Source organism: Sarcophilus harrisii, chromosome 2 (genome assembly GCF_902635505.1).
Source record: "Sarcophilus harrisii chromosome 2, mSarHar1.11, whole genome shotgun sequence".
Taxonomy (NCBI): domain Eukaryota; kingdom Metazoa; phylum Chordata; class Mammalia; order Dasyuromorphia; family Dasyuridae; genus Sarcophilus; species Sarcophilus harrisii.
Window position 1 is genome coordinate 124,965,431 of NC_045427.1, and position 26,063 is coordinate 124,991,493.

General features: G+C 35.0%; 1 protein-coding gene across 9 annotated transcripts in view; it reads right to left on the minus strand.

The window, feature by feature from the left end:
• NSD3 (nuclear receptor binding SET domain protein 3) overlaps nt 1-26,063 on the minus strand; it is a 140,799-nt gene that overhangs the window by 66,404 nt on the left and 48,332 nt on the right. For all 9 annotated transcript variants that reach the window (XM_031950699.1, XM_031950697.1, XM_031950698.1 and 6 more), the window contains exons 3-4: nt 8,010-8,084; nt 6,657-6,816 (exon numbers count right to left, since the gene is read on the minus strand). In XM_031950699.1, coding sequence (XP_031806559.1) covers nt 6,657-6,816; nt 8,010-8,084 — 235 coding nt within the window. The remainder of the gene's footprint in view (nt 1-6,656; nt 6,817-8,009; nt 8,085-26,063) is intronic.

The window sequence follows — 26,063 nt, forward strand, 5'->3', positions numbered from 1 at the left end:
ATAAGCACATGCTCCCACCTCTCTATGCATTAACTCAGGCCATCCCTTGCACCACTCTGGTCACCTTCATATCATTTATACCCCTATGCTTATGTACAGGATCAACTGATGGATTTCCAGGCCCCCAGTCCTGCTCTCGGATCACACTGTTCCTATTCGTGAATATATCACTTAGCCTACTAAGTAGTTCACTTTCCACTCTAACCATCTTCAAGTCTTCTGCCCTGGCACGTTTAGTCCAATAAAATCTAGATAGGGAGATTTAAATGTAATATTTTCATCTTGACTGTAGAAAAATATGTTTATTAGCTTATAAACAGAATTAAGATAAAATAAATTTCAAATAATACAAGAAAGACCACAGGGACTATTTCCAATTTTAGTTTTATTAATCTATTTATCTTGAGGAAAATTCTGAAACCAGATTCGAATTTCACATGGGGAAAAAAAAAATCAACAGTTGAATAAAAGGAAAGGAAAATCCTCATTATATCAATAAAATAATAACCGAAACAACATTGAAGCAGTTTTTTGCTCTTAGTGTAGAAGAACACCTAGCCTAGAAGAAAGGGGACAAGTTAAGAGTCTATACAATTCACATAGGTTCAATGCAGCTTTGACTTTTGCATCCTGATCTTACTGATGCTCCAGGTTCAGCTTAAACCCTTCTGCCACAGAGGAATACAGCTTATGTCTCTGCCAGGAGTAGAGGAGCAATGAACAACAACTTAAAATTGTTACAGAGCACAAAGTATGGCCTAAAAAGCACAATATCCTTACAATTAATGCCAGTTAACAGCCTTAGAAAGATATTAGGGCTTCGGTGTAACTCTATTTGTAGGCACAGAGTGAATCTTAAAGTAGTTCTATTATAGTAAATAGTTGCTTATTCAGATACCAATTTGTAACTGCAATTTCCTAGTCTCAGGCAAAGTTCAGTTGACTGTGGTTAGATAATCAAAAGCTTTATTTTAGTCAACAGTTTCATAAAATTTTACGTATCAGAAATAATAATAAACAGTCCATTTGCTTGATTAAAAATTCATTTCTTTCTCATTCCTTGGTCAAAATGCTATAGGGGAATCTATATAACCCAAATGTCTGACTAGTCCATAAACTAGTATTTAGCCACAGTGCCTTGCACTAAAGTAGATGTTTAATATCCGATGAACTGAACAACAGTTGCTTATACATTAGACTATATTTAAAAAAATAATGTATATGCATGTTCATTTTAGACAGATATTGTAAGACTAAAAACAACTAGCTTTAGAACTTTAAAAAAAAAGGGGCAACTAGGTGGCGCAGTGGATAGGGCACCAGCCCTGAAATCAGAAGGACCTGAGTTCAAAATTGATCTCAGACACTTGACTAGCTATGTGACTCTGGGCAAGTCACTTAACCCCAATTGCCTCAGGGAAAGAAAAAAAAAACCTTAAAAAAAATCTCACTAAATAGTGATTAGACATTTCAATAAGGAATGTGTAATTTAATAACAAGGAATACTTTGTATGTTTACATATGATGCTTCTATAAGGATTTGCCTTTTGCTATGAAAAATATGTGCCCTCTTAAAGACTCCTTAAGATAGTGATTATGATAAAAGATCAATCATTTAAAAATTAAACATTTCAAAGCCAGATTATGTAAGCAAAAGTAAAATAAAAGACATTTTATAATTCATTTATGGGCATCTCTGTCTTCACTGAGAAGCAGGGAGCTGTTGCTAAAAAGAACACAGAAATAACAAAAGAAAAACTTGGGTTAAAGCCAATAGAACTTAAGGGCAATAGAAGCACAATTGGGATTTAGAAACTCAAAGGTGAATATAAGTTGCTTTATACTTTGCCACAGTATGAAGAGTCCCTTAGCCTTACCTTTAACCTCCTGATTTCTCAGTATCTCTAATAAAAAGGTGGCTACATTATGGCTATTGGAGCTCACTTTCCTTAGATGGTGCTCTAACCTTGAATCACTAAGTTATGACAGCAAGACAAAGAATTATATTTCAAAAGTCAGAATAGCAGTGGCTACCACACCCAGGAAGAGGAGGAAGAATAATTAGCAAAGGACTTTAAGATTTGTGGTGTACGACAAATATGTCATTTTACCCTTATACCCATTCTGGGATGTGGGTGCTATTATTACTTCCCTTTTATAACCGAGGAAACTGAGGTAAACAGTTAAGTGATTTGCATGGGAATTGTACTGCTGGTTAGTATCTGAGGATGGATTTAAATTCATATTTTCTAGACCCCAGGCCCAGGATTGCATCCACTGTGCAACCTAGCTGCCTCTTAATATTAGGATATAAGTAACAGAAATGTGAATAAAGTAATGGTAGAAAACAAAGAGTGCTGGGCCTACAGTCAGGAGGCCCTGAGTAAATCACTGAACCTATCTGCCTAAGTTTTCTCAACTGTTAAATGAATTGAAGGACGACACTGCAAACCAATGCAATATCTCTGCCAAGAAAACTCCAACAGGGGTCATGAAGTCAGACATGACTGAAAGGACTGAATAATAAGTCTTCTGGATAGAACAATAAAATAGGAAAAAAAATTTTAGAGCAATTAGGTGGTGCAGTGGATAGAGCGCCAGGTCTGAAGTAAAGAAGACTCCTCCTTCTAAGTTCAAATCTGATCTCAGACACCTACTAGCTATGTGACTCTGGGCAGGTCACTTGACCCTGTTTGCCTCAGTTTCCTTATCTGTCAAATAAGCTGCAGAAGGAAAACACCAACCACTCTAGTATCTTTGCTGAGAAACCCACCATGGAGTGATGAAAATGACGGAGAGGTAAAATCAAAGTTAGAACTCAAGATTCCTAACTCAATCTGATGATCTTTGCAGTATATCACTTGGCTTCCATATAACAAGAATATCTTATATTACTTTTGTAGGCAAGGTGAAAGAGAGCTACTATGTAAGGGTAAGATCATTAAGTAGAATAAACAACCTCCTTACACAACAACTTGTCTCTTCTTCTCCCCCCTCCCCCCCATTCTACAAGAGGAGCAGATCTACACAGCTTCCTCAATACCCCTTGGAGACTGAGCTTCTTTTACTCATCTGCTTCCCATTATTACCCTCACAATAGGAGAAATCTCCTATTTTCCTCTTCATCCCTCTATTAATCACAAACTAATTTAGGAAAAAAACTACCTCAATCCTTTCCCTCGTAGTCTCTCATCTGAATGCTCATCAAGCTTAACCTATTCTTATATTACTCCAATTTGCTCTCCTCTCCCATTGTACCCTTCTGGATTTCCCCTTCACACTAGATCTGTCTCCACTTCTTCCATGAGTTAGCCTTCACCAAGAGCTGGCTGGCTCCCTTTTGCTAAAATCAAATCCCCAAATTTCTGCTCTAGAAATTATTGTACCTTCTCTCTTATCTCCAACGTATTAGCAAAGTCATAATACTCCTTGATTTTCACTGTCACTTCCATGCTTTCTCTTTTACTTCCATAAATAAAATTAAGATAGTTGTAATGTACTGATCTTCAGATCATTCTTCTTTTTTTTCTCTCAAGGATTTTAATATTCATTTAGATGCTCTCTCAAATTCCCTTTTCTTTCATTTCCTCAGTTTAAAATCCCACACTCTCCATCTCAATTCCATGTCACTCCATCTCAGTCATAGGTGAGGATTGTCACAAACTAGATCCTGCCATCACCCACAAGTGTTCTGTCTCCCTAATTAGAATATTTGTAATTACCTTACCATTTCACCTCTTTCCTATGTTTCACCTCTCTTAAACCTGTTCTTATCTCATCACTGATAACTCCAATTCCCATTTCTCAGTGCTTTCTCAGGCCATTATCCTTGCTCTGATTTCACTTTTCTTCCTCTCCAACTTCAACCTAATAGTTAAATTATTTTAACTCTATGCAATCATCTCCTTTTGAATCTCATGTTCTTTTGTCTTATCCGGCCAAATCTCCAATCTGAATTAATCCCACCATTTTCCACATCCACTCCACATGAAAGAAGTGTTTCAAAAATGACAACTGGGTACATTACAAATTCATTATATCAACCTCAACGGGACTTTGAGAATAGCAGGGGTCCTCTGAATTCTTTCTAATTACCTCCCTATAATACTTATTACAAAACTATTCTAATCTTTTTCTTCTTTCTTCCAGCACCCCATAATGCCCTTCCACTTAGAGAACCTTGCTTCTTATTTTGAGGAGATTCTATGACTTTCATTTTCTATTTTCTTCATCTCAAAACCCTATCATGTCCCACTCTTCCCTCTTTTCTCCCAGTCTTTGAGAAAGAGATGGCCCTTCTTGGAAGCAATAAACTGGGAAAATATTTTTACAGTCAAAGGTTCTGATAAAGGCCTCATTTCCAAAATATTTAGAGAATTAACTCTAATTTATAAAAATCAAGCCATTCTCCAATTGAAAAATGGTCAAAGGATATGAACAGACAATTCTCAGATGAAGAAATTGAAACTATTTCTAGCCATATGAAAAGATGCTCCAAGTCATTATTAATCAGAGAAATGCAAATTAAGACAACTCTAAGATACCACTACACACCTGTCAGATTGGCTAAGATGACAGGAAAAAATAATGATTGTTGGAGGGGATGCAGGAAAACTGGGACATTGATGCATTGTTGGTGGAGTTGTGAACGAATCCAACCATTCTGGAGAGTAGTTTGGAACTATGCTCAAAAAGTTATCAAACTGTGCATACCCTTTGATCCAGCAGTGTTACTACTGGGCTTATATCCCAAAGAAATCATAAAGAAGGGAAAGGGACCTGTATGTGCACGAATGTTTGTGGCAGCCCTCTTTGTAGTGGCTAGAAACTGGAAACTGAATGGATGTCCATCAATTGGAGAATAGCTGAATAAATTGTGGTATATGAATATTATTGTTCTGTAAGAAATGACCAACAGGATGATTTCAGAAAGGCCTGGAGAGACTTACACGAACTGATGCTGAGTAAAATGAGCAGGACCAGATCATTATATACTTCAACAACAATACTATATGATGACCAGTTCTGATGGACCTAGCCATCCTCAGCAATGAGATCAATGAAGCAGTAATGAACTGAACCAGCTACGCCCAGAGAAAGAACTCTGGGAGATGACTAAAAACCATTACATTGAATTCCAATCCCTATATTTATGCCCACCTGCATTTTTGATTTCCTTCACAAGCTGATTGATTGTACAATATTTCAGAGTCTGATTCTTTTTGTACAGCAAAATAACGGTTTGGTCATGTATACTTATTGTGTATTTAATTTATATTTTAATATATTTAACATCTACTGGTCATCCTGCCATCTGGGCGGGGAGGGAGTGGGGGGTAAGAGGTGAAAAATTGGAACAAGAAGTTTGGCAATTGTTAATGCTGTAAAGTTACTCATACATATAACCTGTAAATAAAAGGCTATTAAATTAAAAAAAAAAAAAAAAAAAAGATGGCCCTTCTTATTACCAAAGCCAAATATATACTTTATGTGATCTCACTGCCTTTATTATAAGACTGCATCCTTTATCATACTCCCTCTAGGATTTTCAATGTCTTTGAAATGCCAAAGCCTTCCCCACCATTGAAAAACACTCAGATGATGCTAACTTATTTTCCTATACCTCTCTTTCCTTTCTTAGCCAAACTCTATAAAAGCTGTCTACATTCACTGCTCTACTTCCCCCCTCATCTCTATGATTTTGCAATCTAGCTCCTAACCTAAATCATTCAACTGAAATCACTTTCTCCAAAGTTACCAGTGCTCTTTTAACTGCCAAATCTGATGATCTCTTTTCCATCTTAATCTTTCTTGACCTATTTGCTCCACTTGACAGTATTGTCCAACTTTTTTCCTCAATACTCTCTGGGTTTCTATGACTACTTTCTCCTGCTTTTCCTCTTACCTGTCTGATCAAGCTTTCTCAGTTTTCTTTATTGGTTCATTATCTAAAAAATGCATCCTAACTGTTCCTCAAAATTGTGCCCTAAAGCCCTTTTTATCTTCTCCCCTTAAATACTTCCTTTCTTCATAATCTCATTGGTTCCTATGAGTTTAATTATCACTTATATGAAGATTACTCTAAGATCTAAATACCCAGGCTCAGCAACTCCTAAGTTTTGATCTCCAATTCCAAATTGCCTATTGGACAATCCAAAATGGATGTGTCCAGGAGACCTCTTAAACTCAACATAACCAAAATTTAACTTGGAATTTAAAATGATGACAAGCACTGCGGTTTGAGCAAAAGTATATTTTACAGGAGATTTCAAACATGAGCAGTCATGGGCTTCTGTTCGAAATCACTTTTAAGACTAAGTGGCGCAGTGGATAGAGCACCAGCCTTGAAGTCAGGAGGAGCCGAGTTCAAATCTGACCTCAGACATTAAACACTTCCTAGCTGTGTGACCCTAGGCAAGTCACTTAACCCCAATTGCCTCAGTGCAAGAAAAAAAAAATTTTGACCCAAAAGGATCAGATCAAATTTGGAATGAAACAAACAACAACAAAAAAGCCTATACAAACTCTATAGATTAAGTACAGGAATGTTAGCATTAGATATTGCACACTCTTATAGTGTGAAAGAGAAGGAAAAAGCAATTAATATTAATTTGTAGTTAAATGATTGTATCTAATATTTATTTATTGGCTCTTACCTCTTGTATTAATTTTGGTATGAACCTCAAGTTGGGGATCACTTGAAACCATACAAGGCCACCAAGGATAAGTTCCCACTTTAGACCAGACCAGGTCACCAACTTGGAATTTTACACCAGTGCTCACTTCTGTTGGAAGGGATGGTAGGTACTGTTGAACCTATAAGAAAGAAATTTTACCACAATGATAATTAAAGTTAAATTGAGTGTGAAGTATAAAAAGAAAATGGGATAATTATGAATTGTGTTTTTTGTAGAGTTCAATAGATACTAAAGCTCCTTTCCTTTGGTATTTGCTATTCACACTCCAAAAAAAAAAAAAAAAAAAAAAAAATTAGATTGCTCTCTAAGGTTCTTTGAGATTCTTTTTTAAATACTGCCCTCAGCATTTATTAACCTAGTTCAAAGATGATGCTCAATAGATGTGTATTGACAGCAAAATAATGTTTTGGTCATGTATACTTATTGTGTATCTAAGTTATATTTTAATACATTTAACATCTACTGGTCATCCTGCCATTTAGGGGAGGGGGTGGGGGGGTAAGAGGTGAAAAATTGGAACAAGAGGTTTGGCAATTGTTAATGCTGTAAAGTTACCAATGTATATATCCTGTAAATTAAAGGCTATTAAATAAAAAAAAAAAAAATAGATGTGTATTGATTAAATGAATGAAAATAAGAACAAAGATCTCCTTTTCCAGAATGGTCAAAAGGCATCTTTAAAGTCTACACAAATGATCAAGAAGAAGTCAAATAGTTATGAGGGATAGAAAAAAAAAATCAGTAAAAATATCCACATCTTTAAAATTTCATTGCTATTTTTTTGTCTTTATATCACTTTTGTTTCCAAATATATCCAACTCTGTCCCCTCACCCACCCATGATCATCTTTTGTAACAAATTGCTTTTTAAAAAAAGCAATTCAACAAAACCAATATATCAACTAATTCCAACAATACCCAACTATTCCAACATATCCCTACCCTCCTTCTCCTTTGGAAATAAAGGAGAGAAGAAAATGTTCACCTCAAAGTGACAGATACTATCAGATTGTCATACTACTAAGTGATTTTGTATAACCTGATATACAATATCCAAATGGTATACTTTTAAAGAAAAATTGGGTGCTTGAAGGGAAATATTTACCATGTCAAAACATATCAATAAATTTTGTACATATACACACAAAAATAAAATAATCTATTTAAAAGTTCCAAATTTTGTTTCAATATAATTTTACAAATAAGATTTGCAACTATAATATTTTAATGGGCTAATTAGGATTTTTACTTTTAAAAAAGAATTTGAAGAGATAGGGGACAAACACATACTATTTTCATTAAGTCAACTTACTGGTGTTTCTTCTAATACCATAGAATCTTCTCTTGGTTTTTCAGATAGAATGTTAACCACCCTCTCATTTGGTCTCTGCAGGATAAACAACAACAATAATAACAACAAATTAAAGTTTTAACAAAAAGAACACAATAGTAGCAAGCAATAGTAAATATATAATGAGAATGGAGGATAATGGGTATAATAACCCATTAGCAAAAAAGAGAATAAAAAGAAAGTTACACACTAGGAAATACAAATTTGGAAAACAAGACGACCATTTTTGCCATTAAGATGATGTTTTGTAAGCGTTTTAGATCATTTCCTCCAATCTTTATGACTGATAGTAGGGAAAAAGGCCCTGAATTGCCAGTACCAGCAGAATTTGAACTGCTGATGCTGTGCCAGAGAACTAAGGAACAGAGTGAGTAGAATAAGTCACCGGGAAAGGATACTGTGCATTTGGGGAATTGTGCAACACTCTACCAAACCTTAGAGAAGAATACAGCATTCGACTGGAATAAGTTGTAACCATTCAAAAATTACTTGAGGCAGAGACCCAAGCTGATAACTGTAGAAGTCAAGATGCTTTCCAATCCAGCCCTCAAGGAAACCACAATCAGAAAGGGAGAGGGAATCAAAAAGTGAGAGATAAGATAAATAAGGGAAGAGGAAGAAGGAAAAATGAAAGTACCAAAGATTTCAGGAAGAGATCTCAAAGAACTTAAATATAAATACACCAGCAGGAAGCAAAATAACAGAAAGAAATATGGTCTTCAGATCTAATAAATGGGTTTAAGCATCTATTCTCCAAAATGAAAGGAAAAGATCCAACATTTCATAAGAAAGAGGACTGTGGAATTTGAGAATAAGGTAGAACTACAATACACAGTTCCTTAATGATTTTTAAAGAAAAATGAGAATTATGAGAGCAAAATTTATCTCCTGCACAGCAAAAATGAGTAGAGAAAGAACTTATTTGAAAAGTTAAGTCTCACCAAAGAAACAAAAGAGAGCACATTAGATTGGGAATGCAAATAGAAGTGAAGGATAACCTAGAAGAGAAGCAAAAAGCAAACAAACAAAAAAAGATGTGGTCTTATGCAAGCAAAACATAGTTGGGTTTTTTTTCCCCTTGAGGCAATTAGGGTTAAGTCACACAGCTAGGAAGTATTGTGTGTCTGAGACAAGATTTGAACTCAGGTCCTTCTGACTCCCGACTTCAGGATTGGTGATCTATCCACTACACCAACGAGTTGCCCCAAAACATACTATTCTTTTTTTTAAATTATTTTTTTATTTTTTTAAACATACTATTCTTAAAGACAGAATGCATAAGGACAACTTGGGAATCAGGGGATCCCAGAAGAACAAGACAGAACAAAAAACCTTAACACATTTAAAAAAAATAATAGAAAAGAACTGTTCAGGACTTCTAACCATAGAAAATGAAATCCCAATGGAAAAAACTCACAGATAACCTCCAGGAAAAAAAAAACCACCACTACAAACTCCAAAATATACAGTACTTGAATCTAACCATTGAATTCAGAAACCTCAAAATCTACCAGCTATCAAGATAAAGACTATCAATTCTGAATAAAGGACATTTGAAGAGTACATGACTATTCCATACCCATTAGAAAAAGAGGGAGGGGATGGATGGAATAATATGAAGAGCAGTGGAGCTTGGAATGTAGCCCAAGGTGGTCTGTCCTGCAATATGAGCTTAACCACAGAAGACAAAAGATGGACATTTAATAATAAAAGAGTCTGAAACATTTTTAGAAAGAAAATCCAAACCAAAGAAATTATTTCCTTCTCAAAACACCCTGAACAACAGAATTGCAAGAGGAATGAATAAATGAAGACAGCAATAAGAACGGTGACAATGGAAAGACCAGTGAGACTTCTTTCTAAAGGTACAAAAGGAGAATGAGAAATTCAGTAGAGATAATAATTAAGAGGTAGACAGAGAGCATTATGAACAAAACTTGGGACACTTTGTTTACAAGGTGAATTCTTTTGTAGAAATATATTCATGATGGATGCCCATCAATTGGAGAATGGCTGAATAAATTGTGGTATATGAATATTATGGAATATTATTGCTTGGTAAGAAATAACCAGCAGGATGATTTCAGAAAGACCTGGAGAGACTTACATGAACTGATGCTGAGTGAAATGTGCAGGAGATCATTATATACTTCAACAACAATACATCATCATCAATGATCACCAATTCTGATGGACGTGGCCCTCTTCAACAATGAGATGAACCAAATCAGTTCCAATAGAGCAGTAATGAATTAAACCAGCTACACCCAGCGAAAGAACTCGGGAGATGACTATGAACCACTATAGAATTCCCAATCCCTCTATTTTTGTCCGCCTGCATTTTTTATTTCCTTCACAGGTTAATTGTACACTATTTCAAAGTCTGATTCTTTTTGTACAGCAAAATAACTGTATGAATATGTATACATATATTGTATTTAATTTATACTTTAACATATTTAACACGTATTGGTCAACCTGCCATCTGGGGGAGGGGATGGAGGGAAGAAGGGGTAAAGTTGGAACAAAAGGTTTTGCAACTGTCAATACTGACAAATTACCCATCCATATATCTTGTAAATAAAAAGCTATAATTAAAAAATAAAAAAAAGAAATATATTCATGAGAGGGCACAAATGGATAGAGAGAAGTGAGGGATATTCTGGGGTCAAATCAAGGTCTAGCATTTGGCATCAAATCAAGGACTAGCAATGAGAAGGTGACTTTTATGGTCTCAAAAAGAGAAGAATCTATGGGGGAGTGAGTAAGGAGAGAGTGAAATCCAATGATGAATGCTCCTATGGGTGAAAGATGAGGACCTCAAACTGGAGGAAGCCTGAGATATTTGGTGCCTGAAAAGTCTATTTGTCCTAGGAAGGGGGGTAGGGTGGTACCTCTGGGGGGTAACTGGCACCTGAAGGAGTGGGAGAACATGGTCACAAAAAGTAGTAAATATAGGAGAAAAAAGACCAAAAAAAGGTACATATCCGTGGAAGGAATGTGCCCTCACCACGGACAGTTTCTTCTCTGATGCATGCAATAATTAACATTGTTTAAGAAGATAAAAAGGAAATATGAATCCAAGGAGCAAGCAAGCCCAATGAGGCAGTGGCAGAAGATATTTAAATGCCAGAGACTAAAATGGATAGCTTTTCATCAAAATCCTAACTTTGATTATATAAAGAAAAGATAAACTACATGATTATATTATCATAAATAAAAAAATGAGACTTTAGAACAAAAAGAGAGGATGGGAATGAAGAGGGCAGGAATCCTTTTTGAAAAGGGTTGCAAAAGTTGAAAATAAAAAACCAATGAAGAGGAACAGCTAAAGTGGAGAAGATGAATGAGGAATCTATATGACTAAGAGAGGAAAAGAGGAAGATAAAAGCAAGAGAGAGGAACAAAATAAAATCCTAAAGAGAAAAAGGTAATAAACCAGAAGAGGGAATCAGGAGGAAGAGAGGAGAATCAGTGGGAACAAGGCCACTTAAGATAAAATTAAATTAAAATAAGTCAAGGAAAATGATGCTTTATGTCTTTAAAACTGTCTTATTTCAAAACAACCCTTACCATCATGTTTTCTCTCTTTCTACCATTAAACATATTAGAAACTCAACTTTAATTTACAGGAGAAATGGAATTTCATTGAGATGATTTGAAGTTAATAAACAGATTTGATGAAATAACACCAAAAAAGCTAGATTGCAAACTCAAAATTTTTCATTCAATTCCTTCAAACTGCTCATATTATATAACAACCAGGAGTAAATGATAAAAAGGTTTAACATGATAGTTTTATGCAAAGATACTCCAGAATAATTTCTTATAATCTAGGGTTTTTTGCATCCCAGAAATTTGAGAGCAAAATCAATATTGTTCCCTTAATCTAGCATTAGGTGTTATTTCAAAAAAGAAATCCAATATCAGAAGAAAATTTACTCATTATTAATGCAATTTTTCAAATTTTGCAAATACATCATATGAGCCAATAGCTTCATTTTACCAATGTACTGTTGTGGTTTTGGCTCCTAGGTCAGCACTTATTTTTTGGTCCACCATGGAGTCTACATGGAGTTAAATCTGCCTGAGATAGAATGTAAGGAACAAGTAGAATTCTTTTTGTCCCCACAACTTGAGTTGAAATTTGTTGCCAAAAGGAAGTAATCTAGAAATCTCTGCCCTAGTGGTAAACATTATATTAATCAATAAGCATTTGCTGAGTATGCCATGTTCTATTCCTGGAAATGGGGATAAAAATACAAAAAAAGGACACTATCCCCATTCTTAAAGAAAATATATATATTTTTTAAACCAAGGCAATTAGGATCAAGTGATTTGCCCAGGGTCACACAGCTAGGACGTGTTAAGTGTCTGAGACTGGATTTGAAGAGGATCCTCCTGACTTCAGGGCTAGTACTCTATCCACTGAACCACCTAGCTGCCCCAAAAGCACATTCTTTTGTAGATTGTAACATAACTAATATGGAAGTATATCTTGCATGATTTTACATGTATTATTGATTTCATTTTGCTTGAATTCTCATTGGATTGAGGAGGGCTAGAAAGGAGAACTCAAAAAATAAAAAGGAATGCTAATTAATAAACAATAGATTGGTGGGGGGAGAAAATCATAAAGTATGCATATTCAGAATAAATGCAAAATGAAGACTGTAGAGCATTGAGAACAGAATTGCTCTCCAATTCAAGAAGATCTTCCTGGAAAACAGTTATATAACTCTGGGTAAGTCATTTAACCTCTCAGTGCTCAAGAGGATTCTGACAACATTAGAAGGAGGGAGTTCCCTAACTTGAGAGAGTCCCTCATATCAACGCAATCTCAGGTTCAATTTCTATCCTTATCCTTAAATTCAAAATAGTTAAGGACAGTGGACATCAGCAGTTGAATTGCATTAGGAAAGGATATGTGTGTGTGGAAGAAATGGGGTTTGAGCTTCCTCCAGAATGGACAGATTCTATGAAAAGGAAAAGAAAGGGCAGCACAGGAAAAGAAACAAGAGACTATCTTTCCTCAGAGAGCAGGGGAAGGAAATAACATAAGAAGAGGCTTAATAGGTAAATTGGAACCAGATTACAAAAGGCTTTAAAAGCAAGAAGAATCTATAATTTATCTTTGATGAAAGCAACTGAAGCTAATGGAGGAGGAATGATAAGAGTTTTATGCTTGAGGAAATTCATTTTAGCAACTATAGGGGAGGTTAATTGGATTGGGGAAGAGATCTAAGGTAGGGAGACCAATTAGAAGTCCACTGCAATAAATTAGGAAGAGGTAAAGAGAGTGTGAATTAAGGTGATGATGAGGTGGGAAAAAAAGACCTCCCCAGATCCTGGATCTGACCAGATGCCTGATTATAAGAAGGAGCACAGATAGTATTATCTGGACTTTAAGTGAGCCTTTTGCTCTTTGCAATGACAAAATCATCAGGACCTATAAACCTATATACTCCTATGGCAGACCTGCTAAATTCCTTTTTCTAGGAATTCAGCCTGCCTTATGATTGTGAGTTCTCTAGAACTTGCTAAACTTTACAATGCCTTTCTCCTTTTATAGCTAACTCTTTTTAGGGTGTTAAACTTCTTTAGGAAGTTGGAAAATTCTTTAGCAATGTAGCCTGCCATGGTAATCCTGCCTGAACTCCTTTTTTAGGAATTTAGCTCAATGGCATAGTGGGTGCTTTAGGAACTTGCCATACCCTAATGACATCTTTGCCCAATTAATGGCAAGTTCCACTAGGGAACCTAGATCTCATCTTTCCTTAGTGAATTGCTAAATACCTTTTTCTTTGCTAAAAACCTCATATGGATTTAGCCCATTGTGTAATAAAACCTTGGCCTCTTGATTTGGAGATCTAAGCTTACAAATTTTGAGACAACCTGAAACACTGGCTCACCACCTAATATACTTTTGGGTCCCAACACACCCTCTTCCCAACATTTGGTGGCAAACTCCATCAGTATTGGTGGAAGAAGAAAAAAGTCAGGTATGAAGTTGATTTAAAAAAAAAAAAGATTTGGCATCTCAATGGATATGTATAGTGAATTAGAACGGGTTAAAACCTGAGAGATTGGAAGAATGGTGATATCTCCAACAAAAACAGGAAAATTTGGAAGAGGGGTAGGCAGGTTTAGAAAGAAAGATAATGACTTCTGCTTCAAACATCATGAATTTGAGATGATTCAGAGATATCCAGGTAGAAAAGTCCAATAAACAGTCTGTGATGCAGTAGAGTTATATAGATCTTGGAGTAATCTGCAAACCGATGATAATTAAACTCATGGGAGAGCTACATGAGGTCACTGAGAGAACATATAGAGTTAACGGAGAGGCCTCTGCAGAGAGCACTGAAGTTTGCCCCCAGTTTAATACATGATGTTTAATGTATGATCTAGCAAAGAAGACTGAAAAGTGGTCAAACAGGTGGGAGGAGAACCAGAAAAAAAATAAGTGTCATAAAAACTCAAAGAGCAAAGTACCCAGGAAGAGAAGATAAGCAACAACGTCAAATGCATCAAAGATTGTGATTTAGAAGAGAAAAAAAAAAAAAAAACAAAAACAACTTGGCAAAAGATTTGCCAATTAAGAAACTAGTGGTTTTGAAGGGAGTCATTTCAGTTGAGAGATAAGGTAGGAAACCAGACTGAAAAGGATTGAGAAATGAAAGAAACAAGGATGACAACTACAAATAGCTTTTTTCTTGAAATTTGGCTGAGAAGGACTTGTTGGGATGATAGTGTGTACAATTTAATTTTAAAGATGGGGGGATTTGGGCATAGTTGCAAACAGAAAGGAAGGATTCAAAAAATAAAGAGAAAGGGAGTGAAGTGGAATAGAGAATATTGAAGTTGGACAAGACAGGAGGGGCAAGGATGAGGAGCATATTATCTTCAGGTACAGAACCATCAGCTCTGCTTTTACTCCACAAATATGAAACCTCATGTTTGTGTTATCTCCCATAATTAGAAAGTGTGTTCCATGAAGGCAGGGATTTTCTATGAATATTCCAGCCTTTAGTATAGCATTTGGCACAAGTTAAATGCTACCACATTAACACAAACTAAAAAAAAAGAGGAGTAAAGGATTATGCAAAGGGATTTTGAAAGAAAGTGGACAAGAAGTGATCTAAACTTTTCAAGTAAAGTAAAAGGTGAGGTCTTTAGTTCAATGGATAGAGGGAATGGAGGTATGAAAGGATTGAGAAAAGTTGAGGAATCAATTAGGTAAGAATAAAAGGACTACATGATGGCATGTCTTACAAGAATTTAGATATATTATAAATCTAACTATACCATTCAAAAATATAACAAAAATAGGAGTTTACCATGGCAATATGAACCTATAATACTGGTGTGAATTATCCCAAACCAACTCATCCTTTCCTTCATTTAACAAATTATTTGCTGAATATCCAAAACAGGTATTATGTTCAAAACACTACACTAGGTAGGTACAGTATATTCAGATCAATTAATTATTTATTCAAATTATAAACACTTGATTTTTTTTTCTACAGTCCACAAATCAAAAATATGCATGGATCAAAATTTAAAACATCAAGGATCTAAGACTAATTAATTTAATTAATGAAAGAAAAAGGCTAACTTCCAGGAGATGAGGAGGAAGGGGTAGAATTCAAAGAGTAGGAAAGGCCATGTTATATTTAAGAAAGAGTAAGTAAATACACCAGGAATTTCTGTTTAAAAAAAAAAAAAAAAAAAGAGGATATAGAGTTGGAAAAACCAAGCTTTTTATCTTATAGACTTGTAGATAATGAAGACAGGAGGGCTACTTTGAATAAATTTTAAAGAAGATTAATAAGAAGAGGAATAAGAGCTGAAAAAGTGGAAAAATCACTGGATGAGAAGAAAACACTTGCATCAAACATCCCTGGATAAAGGTTATATATTCAAAATATATAGGAAATTAACATAAATTCATAAGACCAAAAGCTGTTGTCTAATGGATGAATGATCAAAGGATATGAATAAATAAATCTTAAAAAGCATGTTTGAGGGGGGGAAGACTAGTCTTGGCTATGTGAAAATTGTGCTTCATCACTAATAAAAAAAAAAAAAAACATTAAAAATACCTCTAAGGGTTCACCTCAAACCTAGCAAACTGGCAAAAATAACAAAAATTGGGAATGGCCAATTTTGAAGGAGCTGTGGCAAGAAAATTGTTATTAGTAGATTGCTGGGGAGGCTGTGAATCGGTACAACCATTTTGGAAAGCAATTTGACATTATGCTTCTTAAAAAGTGATAAAAATATTCATACCTTGGAGTAAGTTGATCTGGGTTCAAATTCTACCTTTCTTCAAGGATCCCAGGGCACTCTCTACCCTTTAAGCTAGAATTCTTTGTTTCTTACTTCATGGAAAAATTAAGACCATGTGTCAGTCAGTAAATTAACATTTATTGTGTCAGATATTGTGCTAATGGTTTCTCCTTTCTAAAATTCTTTGAGAAATTTTTTTCTTCCTTCACTCTAGTCTCAGATAAAGGGAGGACCATTCTCCTTGCCAAACTCAACCCCCCTCTACATGCCCTTTATCCTATCTCCCAACTTTTCCAGTAAACTGCTTCCACTATCTTCCCCATTCTCTCAGTTTAAATCTCTTATCTAATCTATTAGCTCTTTACCTATGACTATATTATTCTTTTAAAAACAAAACAAAAAAACCCTCCCAATACCATCTTAACTAGTTGTCACCTAATATTTCTCTTCCCCTTCATGGCTTAATTCATCTATACAAAGTACTTCCTCCACTTCTCCTCTCATTAGATTGTACACCTTCCACAGTATGACTTAAGACTTCACCTTTCAACAAGAATAGTTGCCCTCTCCAAAATTACCAGATCTTAACTGCTAGATCTACTGGAGTCTTCTCAATCAACACCTTTGATTCTCCTGCTACATTTAATGCCATTGATCACCTTCTCTTCTTAGATCCTTTCTCCTCTATAGATTTCCAAGACACTGATCTTTCCTGATTCTCCTATCCACCCAATCATTCCATCTCAGTTTCCTTTGCTACATCTTCATCCAGATCAAACTCACTAACTGTGAGAGTATCTCAATGGTCTGCCCTCATCCCTCTTCTCTTTTTATTTTATTTCATTTGGTGATCTCATTAGGTCCAAATATCTATATGTAGATGATTCCAAGGTCAGTATATCCAGCCCATTCCTCTCTCAAGTAATAGTGTTGCATCTTCAATTGCCTCATAGACACCTGAAATTCCCAGCATCTCAAATAAACAAAACAGTACTCATTATCTTTCTCCTCTTCCAAACTTCCCTTTTATTGTCCAGAACTACCATCTTCCTAATCATTCCAATTTCATTTTTTTATTCTATTACTCATCCCTCACAAGCAATCCATTGCCAGATCTTGTCATTTCTACATTCACAACATCTTTAATACATATCTTCTTTTCTTCACTCATACAGCAGAGCCCTTGTTCAGGTTCTCATCATCTCTTACCTAACCTATTGTAAAAGCCTTCTAATTGATCTTCCTTTCCCAAATATCTTTCCACTTTTATTCCATCTTCTACTCAGTTATCACGATTGATTCTTCTAAAGTTTAGGATAAGTTTTTGAACCCTTTGCTTAATGAAACTTAGTGGCTTCCTATACTTCCAGAATCAAGTTTGAGCATTTAAAACTCTTTTTAACTTTGTCCCATCTATCCTTCTTATACTTCATTCCCTCCATCACTCTATGATCCAGCTGCATTGTTTTACTTATAGTTCCTTTAATACAACATTCCATATCCCTCTGAAAAGCCTACTCTCCAAGTTGGAAGGCTTTGCACCCTTCACCTTGGCTTTAAGTTTTCTAACGTTCTTCTGCAGCAGGCCTTTCCCATTCCTTCCAACTCTTAAATGCCTCGCCTTTCTATCCTTTACCTAATTCTGTATTTAGTTATTTATATTTTTTCTCTTCTTGGCTCTTACCATTAGAATGTAAGCTTCTTGAGGATAAGAATTGCTTTTTTCCTGTCAAGGTCTGACATACAGATTTTACTTGCAAGCCTTTTTGACCTCCTGGAATTTCTCTGCAATTCCCTCACTGATGCAACCTTGATCTCTCTTCCTGCTTTTCAATTCCTTTCTAGGTATGGTTTTCCTCATCAGAAATGCAAGTTCTCTGAGGGCAGGGCCAACTTTTCTTCCTGCAGGTATATGGAACACCATATCTGACACACAATAAGTTGATTTGACTTGTTGATTTACTGACAGATGTTTGCTACTTATATGACCTTGACCACATTTGTCTGTAAAATAAAGGATTTGGCCAGCCCTTAGACTTAGGATGGCATTATTAGAAAAAGATCAAGGGAGGCTGAACCAACCCAGGTCAGGAACAAGGTAAAGGATATACCAAAAGACTGGTAGTGGCACTTTTTGTGGCGGCAGCAGCAAAGAACTAGAAATAAAGCGATTGCTTGTGGAATAAGTTGCTGAACAAATCATGGTACATAAATATAATGCAACATTATTGCACCATATGGAATGAAAAACTTAAAGAGAAGCCTGGAAAGATTTCTACAAAATGAGGTAGTATTGTGGTACCCTGGATAGAACTCCAGAATTGAGGTCAAGAAAACCTGAATTCAAATTCAGCATCACACACATATATTGTGAGACACTGGGCAAGTCACTTAACCTTCATCTTCATTTTTCCTCATTTATATAATAATAATAACACCACCCCAGGTTTGTTGTGAGGATATTTAAGATAACATTTGTAAAGCACTTTGCAAATCTTCACCTGCTGTATTTAGATATATTATTATTTATTATTTTGAATTGATAGAGTGAAGTAAGCAGAACCAGAAAAAAATGCACATAATTACCCCAACAATATAAATGGAAATAATAGTAACATGAAACTTCAATTCTTGACTCCAAGTTTAACTATTCACTACATTATAGTGCTTCTCATAGTGAGCATGGACAAACTGGCAGTAAAATGCAATAACAGAATTAAACATAAAATGAATACTAATAATCATTTACAATTTAGTGCAATTAATTAAATAAAAGTAGGGTTTTTTTTTATTTTGTTTTGTTTTGTTTGGTGCCACAAGCATGAGCTTTTTCAGCTTGCACTACTAAGTCAGTAGGAAAAGGTCAAGCAGATGTAGAAGTCAGATGAGGAAGGAGGGTAGCTGGCCAGCTTAGCAAACATGGGAACCAACATGGTCAGAGATCATTGGCTAGGTTACTATACCAAACAAACTTGGCTCAGAAGAAATGAGAAAATATTCCTTTTTCCTTTCTTTGCAAAAGTAGGAGACAGTGGATAAACAGAAAAGAACAGAGAAAAACTTTAATGACAATAATAATATTATGAAGTTTTCCAGAATACTTTCACCACATCATTCCATGAAATATTTTAGCGCAAATATTACCTTCCCATGCTGATCTAATATAATACTTTATTTTATAGCCTTCTAATCATATAACATTACATATTACAGTTACCTTATTTAAATGTTATTTCAATTTCAATGTTAAACAACTTAATGAGAGGTGAATGCCTCATCTAAACTTTGCATATTCACCAGCACTTAGTGTTAGTGCACCGCAAATAATCACCTAATTAACATTGGTTGAATGAATTATTATTCTTAATTCATAGCGGAGAAAAGAGAAACATGGAAAGATGAAATGAGTTGCCCACAGTCATATGGACAGTAAGTAGCAATTAAAAGGAGAATTAATACAGAAACTTATGGAGAGGATCATTTCCAAAAGAACAGAGGTCACTAGTGTCAAATGCTGCTAGAAAATACATGGGATAAGGACAGTGAAAAACACTGATTTGAGAGTTCCACTTTCCAACAATTCCTTTGTCTAAAGTATAAAAAGCTATGTAAAAACTGATAAGGGTAGAAAAGATAACCTTTATTGGCAATGACAAGTGGAATTCCTGTGAAAAGAATAGTTAAAAAAGGCTGACTGGGTCCAACACTTACTGACACTGTTCAATTCGTACTAATTTGTTCATATCTTTCAGGGAGTATAAGTTTTAAACACATATACTTTCATTCTCTCAAATTTCAGTGGTTTCTAGTTTCCGTTTTAACCCCTAAACCAAGTTAAGGATTTTAATAATTTTATAGTAATCTGGCACAGAAACAATCATAGGTTGACAGTCTTTTTTTTTTTTTTTTTTTTTTTTTTTTTTTGTGGTCTGCCCTGAAACAGTCCAAAGAGAAAAATAACCTTACATTTCTGAAGTAGCCAGAAAAGGAATACATTATACAGTAAATAAAATATATTCAATGTTCCTCTTTCAAAAACAAAAACAGAACTTTTAAGATCATTTTCATCTGTGTTGAAAAATAGTTTTGTTAGATTTAGCAGTGTGGACAGGGTCTAGCAGAATATCACAGCATCATTAATTGTTAAGTGAACTTCAAGGGCCTTAAAGCATGATCTTTAAAGAACAAAAAAGCATCTTTGAAGTATTTTTATATTGAGCAAATACAAATTTAATTCAAAACTTTTTTTTACAAGATGTTAAAGTTACATTTAGTTCTGTGATTAGAATCAGGCTACTTGAATTGATTCTTTACAAATAAAAATAGCACATTAACAAATCAATCAGAGTGATCAAGTCCAACAGTGTTGAATGGAAAACCAATGATTTAAATTAAGCTAGTCAAATATCTGTAAAGGAGGAAAAATAAGGTTGCAGTTTCCATATACTCTCAATTTAATGAGGAACTTTCCATCCCTATCAGTAAAAGCAGTTTTTTGAAATTTAGTTTAGTTTCAATAGTGTTTCAATAGTGACTCCATAGATCTGACTGCCTAGACTGGAGGTATCTAATAGCCCTGAAGATATCCATCACCAGCAATAGGCTCAAATCAGATTAAACTGTAATTTAAAAATGTTTAACAAAATAAATAAAAATGCAATTAAACAGACAATGCTAATTTGTGGTTTTCTAAATCAATATTTGGATAGCAGGGATGTGTTACTATTACATTTTCATTGCTAAGTGGCTAGAAATTAAATAAATACTTGGTAGAGTTAAGTTTAAAGTATAAAAGCTGAAAGTGACTTCAGAGGTTAGTATGTTGATTACACACCTAAAACTAGTTTTGTAAAGTACACATAAATAAAAAGTCAGTGTTTCAAACTGATTTCCAAGAAACAGCCAGGATTCCTCCAATCATCTCCTAGAACAAAGCTAATTCTTAAACTGTGAGTCAAAACCCCATATGGGATCATGTAACTGAATGTGGGAGTCATGAAATTATGGTTTATTATGTTTTATTTGTATACCTATTTTATAAACCTATATACATGGGATCACATGAAAATTTCTCGGGGAAAAAAGGGATTGTGAATGGGAAAAAATTCAAGAAGCCTTGTCTAGAAGGAAGTTTTATGATGATAAAATATTTATTTGGTATCTGCTCTGATACCTTTATTGCTACTACAATACAAAGAGGCTATAATAACACCAATCCTAGAGAAAGACTGAGAGTGGAAAGTTTATTATATCCAGGCAAAAATCAGGGGAAAAGCACTACAGAGCCTCGTTTTAGGGAAAGGAGCTTTTATGACCTTCATTTTAGGATAAATTATATATAATATAAATTTAAAAAATAAATTAGGTGAAACAAGATTAAACATAAGGTCCCTATGAATAATCAGCTCTCTTCGGGCACTAAAAATACTACTAAATATGAATTACTTTGTAGGAATACATCTCTTTCATTAAAAAGGTATATCTGTATTTAGAGCATTCAGGGCAATGAATCCTCATGTACTCCTACTTTAATAGGACATCTTAAATCAGCGAACCAAGAGGCTAACCCCTGGCTAGCTTCTTTGCTCATGAATGACTCTAAAAGATAAGCAAACTCTTCAGGAGCTATAGACTTAGAACTGATTCTCTTTCTAGGTAGGAATATATTATCTTGTCAATTTGATTTTTAAATATATAGATTAAAATTTATATATTGGTATATATATCATATAACACATAGATAAAATCTATATGTAAATTAAAAGAAACTCACTTCAGTCTATAATTACTACCTATGTCTAGTAAAAACTCAATTAACCAAAACATAACCAGTCAGAATATTTTCTTTAAGCTTTTAAGAAAATAATCAGCAACTTATTTTAAAAGATACTAATAAAGCCTACAACAATAATTACATTAACAGGATGAGATTTATCCCTGTTCTCCTATCTTCTATTGGAATTGTAGTGCTGTCAGGAAGTCTGTATACTAACACTTTTATTTCAACTATAAAATAACTTATTTTATCTACTTTTGTAATAATTTTTAGAACATTAAATATAAAATAGAATATAAAGTTGTCCCTATTTCTACCTGAACCCAACTGACAAATCTAAGAATAATTATTGTAATTAATAATAATTATTGTCATTAATAACAACAGGAGACAGGGTCAAGATGACACATGAGTCTCATTTTGGCCTAGCTTACCCAATAACTCCTCTTCCTCTATTAACAATCTAGAAAATACCAGATCATATTGTGATCCTTATCACAAAAGCCAAGAAAAACTCAGTGAATCATTTTTCCAACCCATGATAGTTTAGCAAAGACAGACAGAAATCTGCCGACACTGGAGTGAGGGATTGCTAGGAATGTATCAGTAGTACTGGGGAACATTCTAGTGCTCAGGGACAGAAACCAAGTCACAATTTTGGGACAGAGAAGAGCAGCAGAACATGAAAAGGACATTAGCTATGGACAGAGTAAAAACCTTAGCTAAATGCTCTGAGCCCAAGAACTGAGGTGAGACTCAGTTTTAACCTTTAACCTTGCAATAAGCTACAGGAATAATCAAGGCAGGAGACAAGGTCAAAGAGGGATGCAGTAGTTCAGTCAATCTGAACCTGCAGAACTTCCCAGTAGGCTAACAGTAACTGAGTTCAATAGCAGCTACTAAAACTCAACCACACACAACCCAAAAGAACCAAATTTAGGTCAGTACTCATTTCAAAAAAGCAAAAAACAAATCTTTCCCCAATTCAAACTACTCTGGAAGCATGGAAAAATGTGCACACCTTTAGACTGAGATGTGAAAACAGCAAAAGAACATAAAAAGACAGAAACTGAAGCCAATGACAGCCCTGTCCAGAAATGAGATGAGAAGAACTACACTACACAAAGTCAAGAAGCAAGGTGAAGAATGGGGAGGGGGAAGGGGAGAACCTGATCATAATGAGCTACTATGGAAACATGGAAGCGACACAAAAACATAGAAGATCACAATGACTTAAAAAGCCATACAAAAAAATGCAGACTAAATATAAGGGCACCCCTCCAAAATCTTATAAATGGGTTGTGAAGATATTTTAAAAAGTAAAAAAAGAATATGTATGGAGGAATTGTATATGTCTGGCATATATATTAGATTGCTTGTTGTGTAGGGGAAGGGGTAGAGGAAGGGAGTGAGAAAGGTTTGGAGCATGGGGTTTTGCAGGGGTGGGGGCTGTCTTTGCACATATTTTGAGAACAAGAAGCTATTTTTTAAAAAGTAAAAAAAAAAATTTTAAATGAAAGAATAGTAGAGAGAAAATGAGAAAAGAAATTTGTTACATAAGAAAGTTATAAAATTAACAGCTTTGTAAAAGAGGTTAAAAAAATTAAAGAAAATAACTTCTTAAAAGCCTGTTGTTGTTTAGCTGTTTCTTGGGATAGACATACCCTTAAATCCCTGAGAGGTTTGAGGTCTGTGAGCTACCCTCAGCCAAGATAGTTTTACTGCTCTGATTGCTACATATACTATAGTTTTTTGGAGCATATATTTGTGGGGCCACAAAGGTAGCCTCACACCAGAACTGTTAGTCTTCCCATATATATAAAGGACTTTGAATGCCAAATGGATCATTTTGGATTTGATCTTGAAGGCAACAGGGAGTCACCAGAGTTCATTGAGTTGGAAAGTGATATGACTAGCTCTTATAATGGAAGAATGGACAAAGGACTGGAATAGGGAGAAACTTGAGGTTGGCAGCCCCGCCAGCCGACCTAACAGTCCAGGCCTAAGGTGATGAGGGCCTGTCCTCAGATGGAGAAAATTTTAGAGGAGAGAAAGGACTGTATTTGAAAGAAGTTGCAAAAGAGAAATGGACAAGTCTCAGCAACAGACTGGATATGGGTGGCAGGAAGGGGTGGGAGAAGGGTTTAGGTCAACTCCTAGGGTATAAACAGGAGAGACTGGGAGGATGGTGCTGCACTCTATAGTAATGAGGAAGATAGGATGGAAAGATTTAGAGGGAAATACAAAGGAATTCATTTTGCACATATTGAATTTAAAATGTCCAAAAGGCAGTTGGAGATGAAACACTGCAGATCAACAGAGTCTGGGACAGGATAGGTAGTTTTGAGAATGGTCAGCATAGAAAGGGTAATTAAGACACAGTACAGAGAAAAAAAAGGACCCAGAAGAGAACCCTGAAAAATACCTACAGTTAGAAGGAATTACCTTAGAAGAGACTCTAGCAAAAGATACAAAGAAGGAACAATCAGATAGCTAGAAAGAGAACCAGGAGAGAATAGTGTTCCCAGAAAAAGGAGAAAGAAGAGAATATATGTGCATGCCCTTTAATTCAGCAGTATCTCTACTAGATTTTTATTCCAAAGAGATCATAAAAAAGGGGAAAAGACCCATTTATGCAAAAATGTTTGTGGCAGCCCTTTTTGGATTGGTAAGAACTAGAAAATGAATGGATGTCCATCAGTTGGAGAATGGTTGATTAAATCATAGTATATGTTATGCAATATTATTGAGCCATCTGCATCCAGAAAGAGGGCTATGGAGACTCGAAAGTGGATTAAAACAGTATTTTCACATTTGTTGTTGTTTGCTTGCTTGTTTTCATATCCCCCCCCCCTTTTTGATCTGATTTTTCTTGTGCAGCATGATAAATATGGAAATATATTTAGAAGAACTGCACATGTTTAGCTATATTAGATTGCTTGCTATCTAGAGGAGGGGGTGGAAAGAGAGGAAGGGAGAAAGATTTGGAACACAAAATTTTACAAGGGTGAATATTAAAAATTATCTCGGCATGTATTTTGAAAATAAACTATTATTAAAAACAAATTTTTAAAAAAGTATAAAGGAGGAGCAATCAATAGTGACAAAGGCTGAAGAGAGGTCAAAGAGAAAGAGGGTTGAAAACAGGCCATTAGATTTGGGAACTAAAATCATTAGTAATTTTGGGAAAAGCATAAAGATGGAGATTACATAGGGATTCTAGAAGTGCATAATAACAATAATATCAGAAACCAGATAATAAGGAGTTAAGAAGATAGTGGGAGTAAAGTAAAAGGCAAATGAGCAATAGGATGATAGAAGGGATATAAGGAAGGGCTGAGGTGTTTTTCCAGTATGGGGAAGACAGTAGGAAATAGGCAGAAGATAGAGAGAGAGATTGTGAAAGAGTGGAATAATAGGAGAAATTACATCATATAAATGGATTGTACTAGAAGGAATTGATATCATGGAGGGGACCTGGAGATAGAGAGCAGACATCACTTGAATCTGTCTCTCAAATGATTTAATTTAAGGAGGGAAGAATATATATACATTCAAACACAGCTGGGTATAAAAATTCACTTTGCCCAACTTACCATCAGGGAAGTAGGAAGGGAGAGGCTCTAAGAGAAAGGAAAGAAATAAGAGAGTAGATAAATGGGAGTATTGGTCAGAAACAAAGAAACAAACAGTCTTTTGAAGAAATCAAAAAGAGAAGGATAAGTATAAGAAAACAGGTTAGAAGGGAATACAGGATGCAATCATAACTGTGAATGGGATGAACTCACCCCCAAAATGGAAGCAGATAAAATGGATTAGAAATCAGAATCCAACAATATGTGGTCTACAAGAAGCATTTGAAATGGAAAGATACACAGAATTAAAATAAGGGGCTGGGAGTAGAATCTACTATACTTCAGTTGAAATAAAAAAGGTGGCATAAG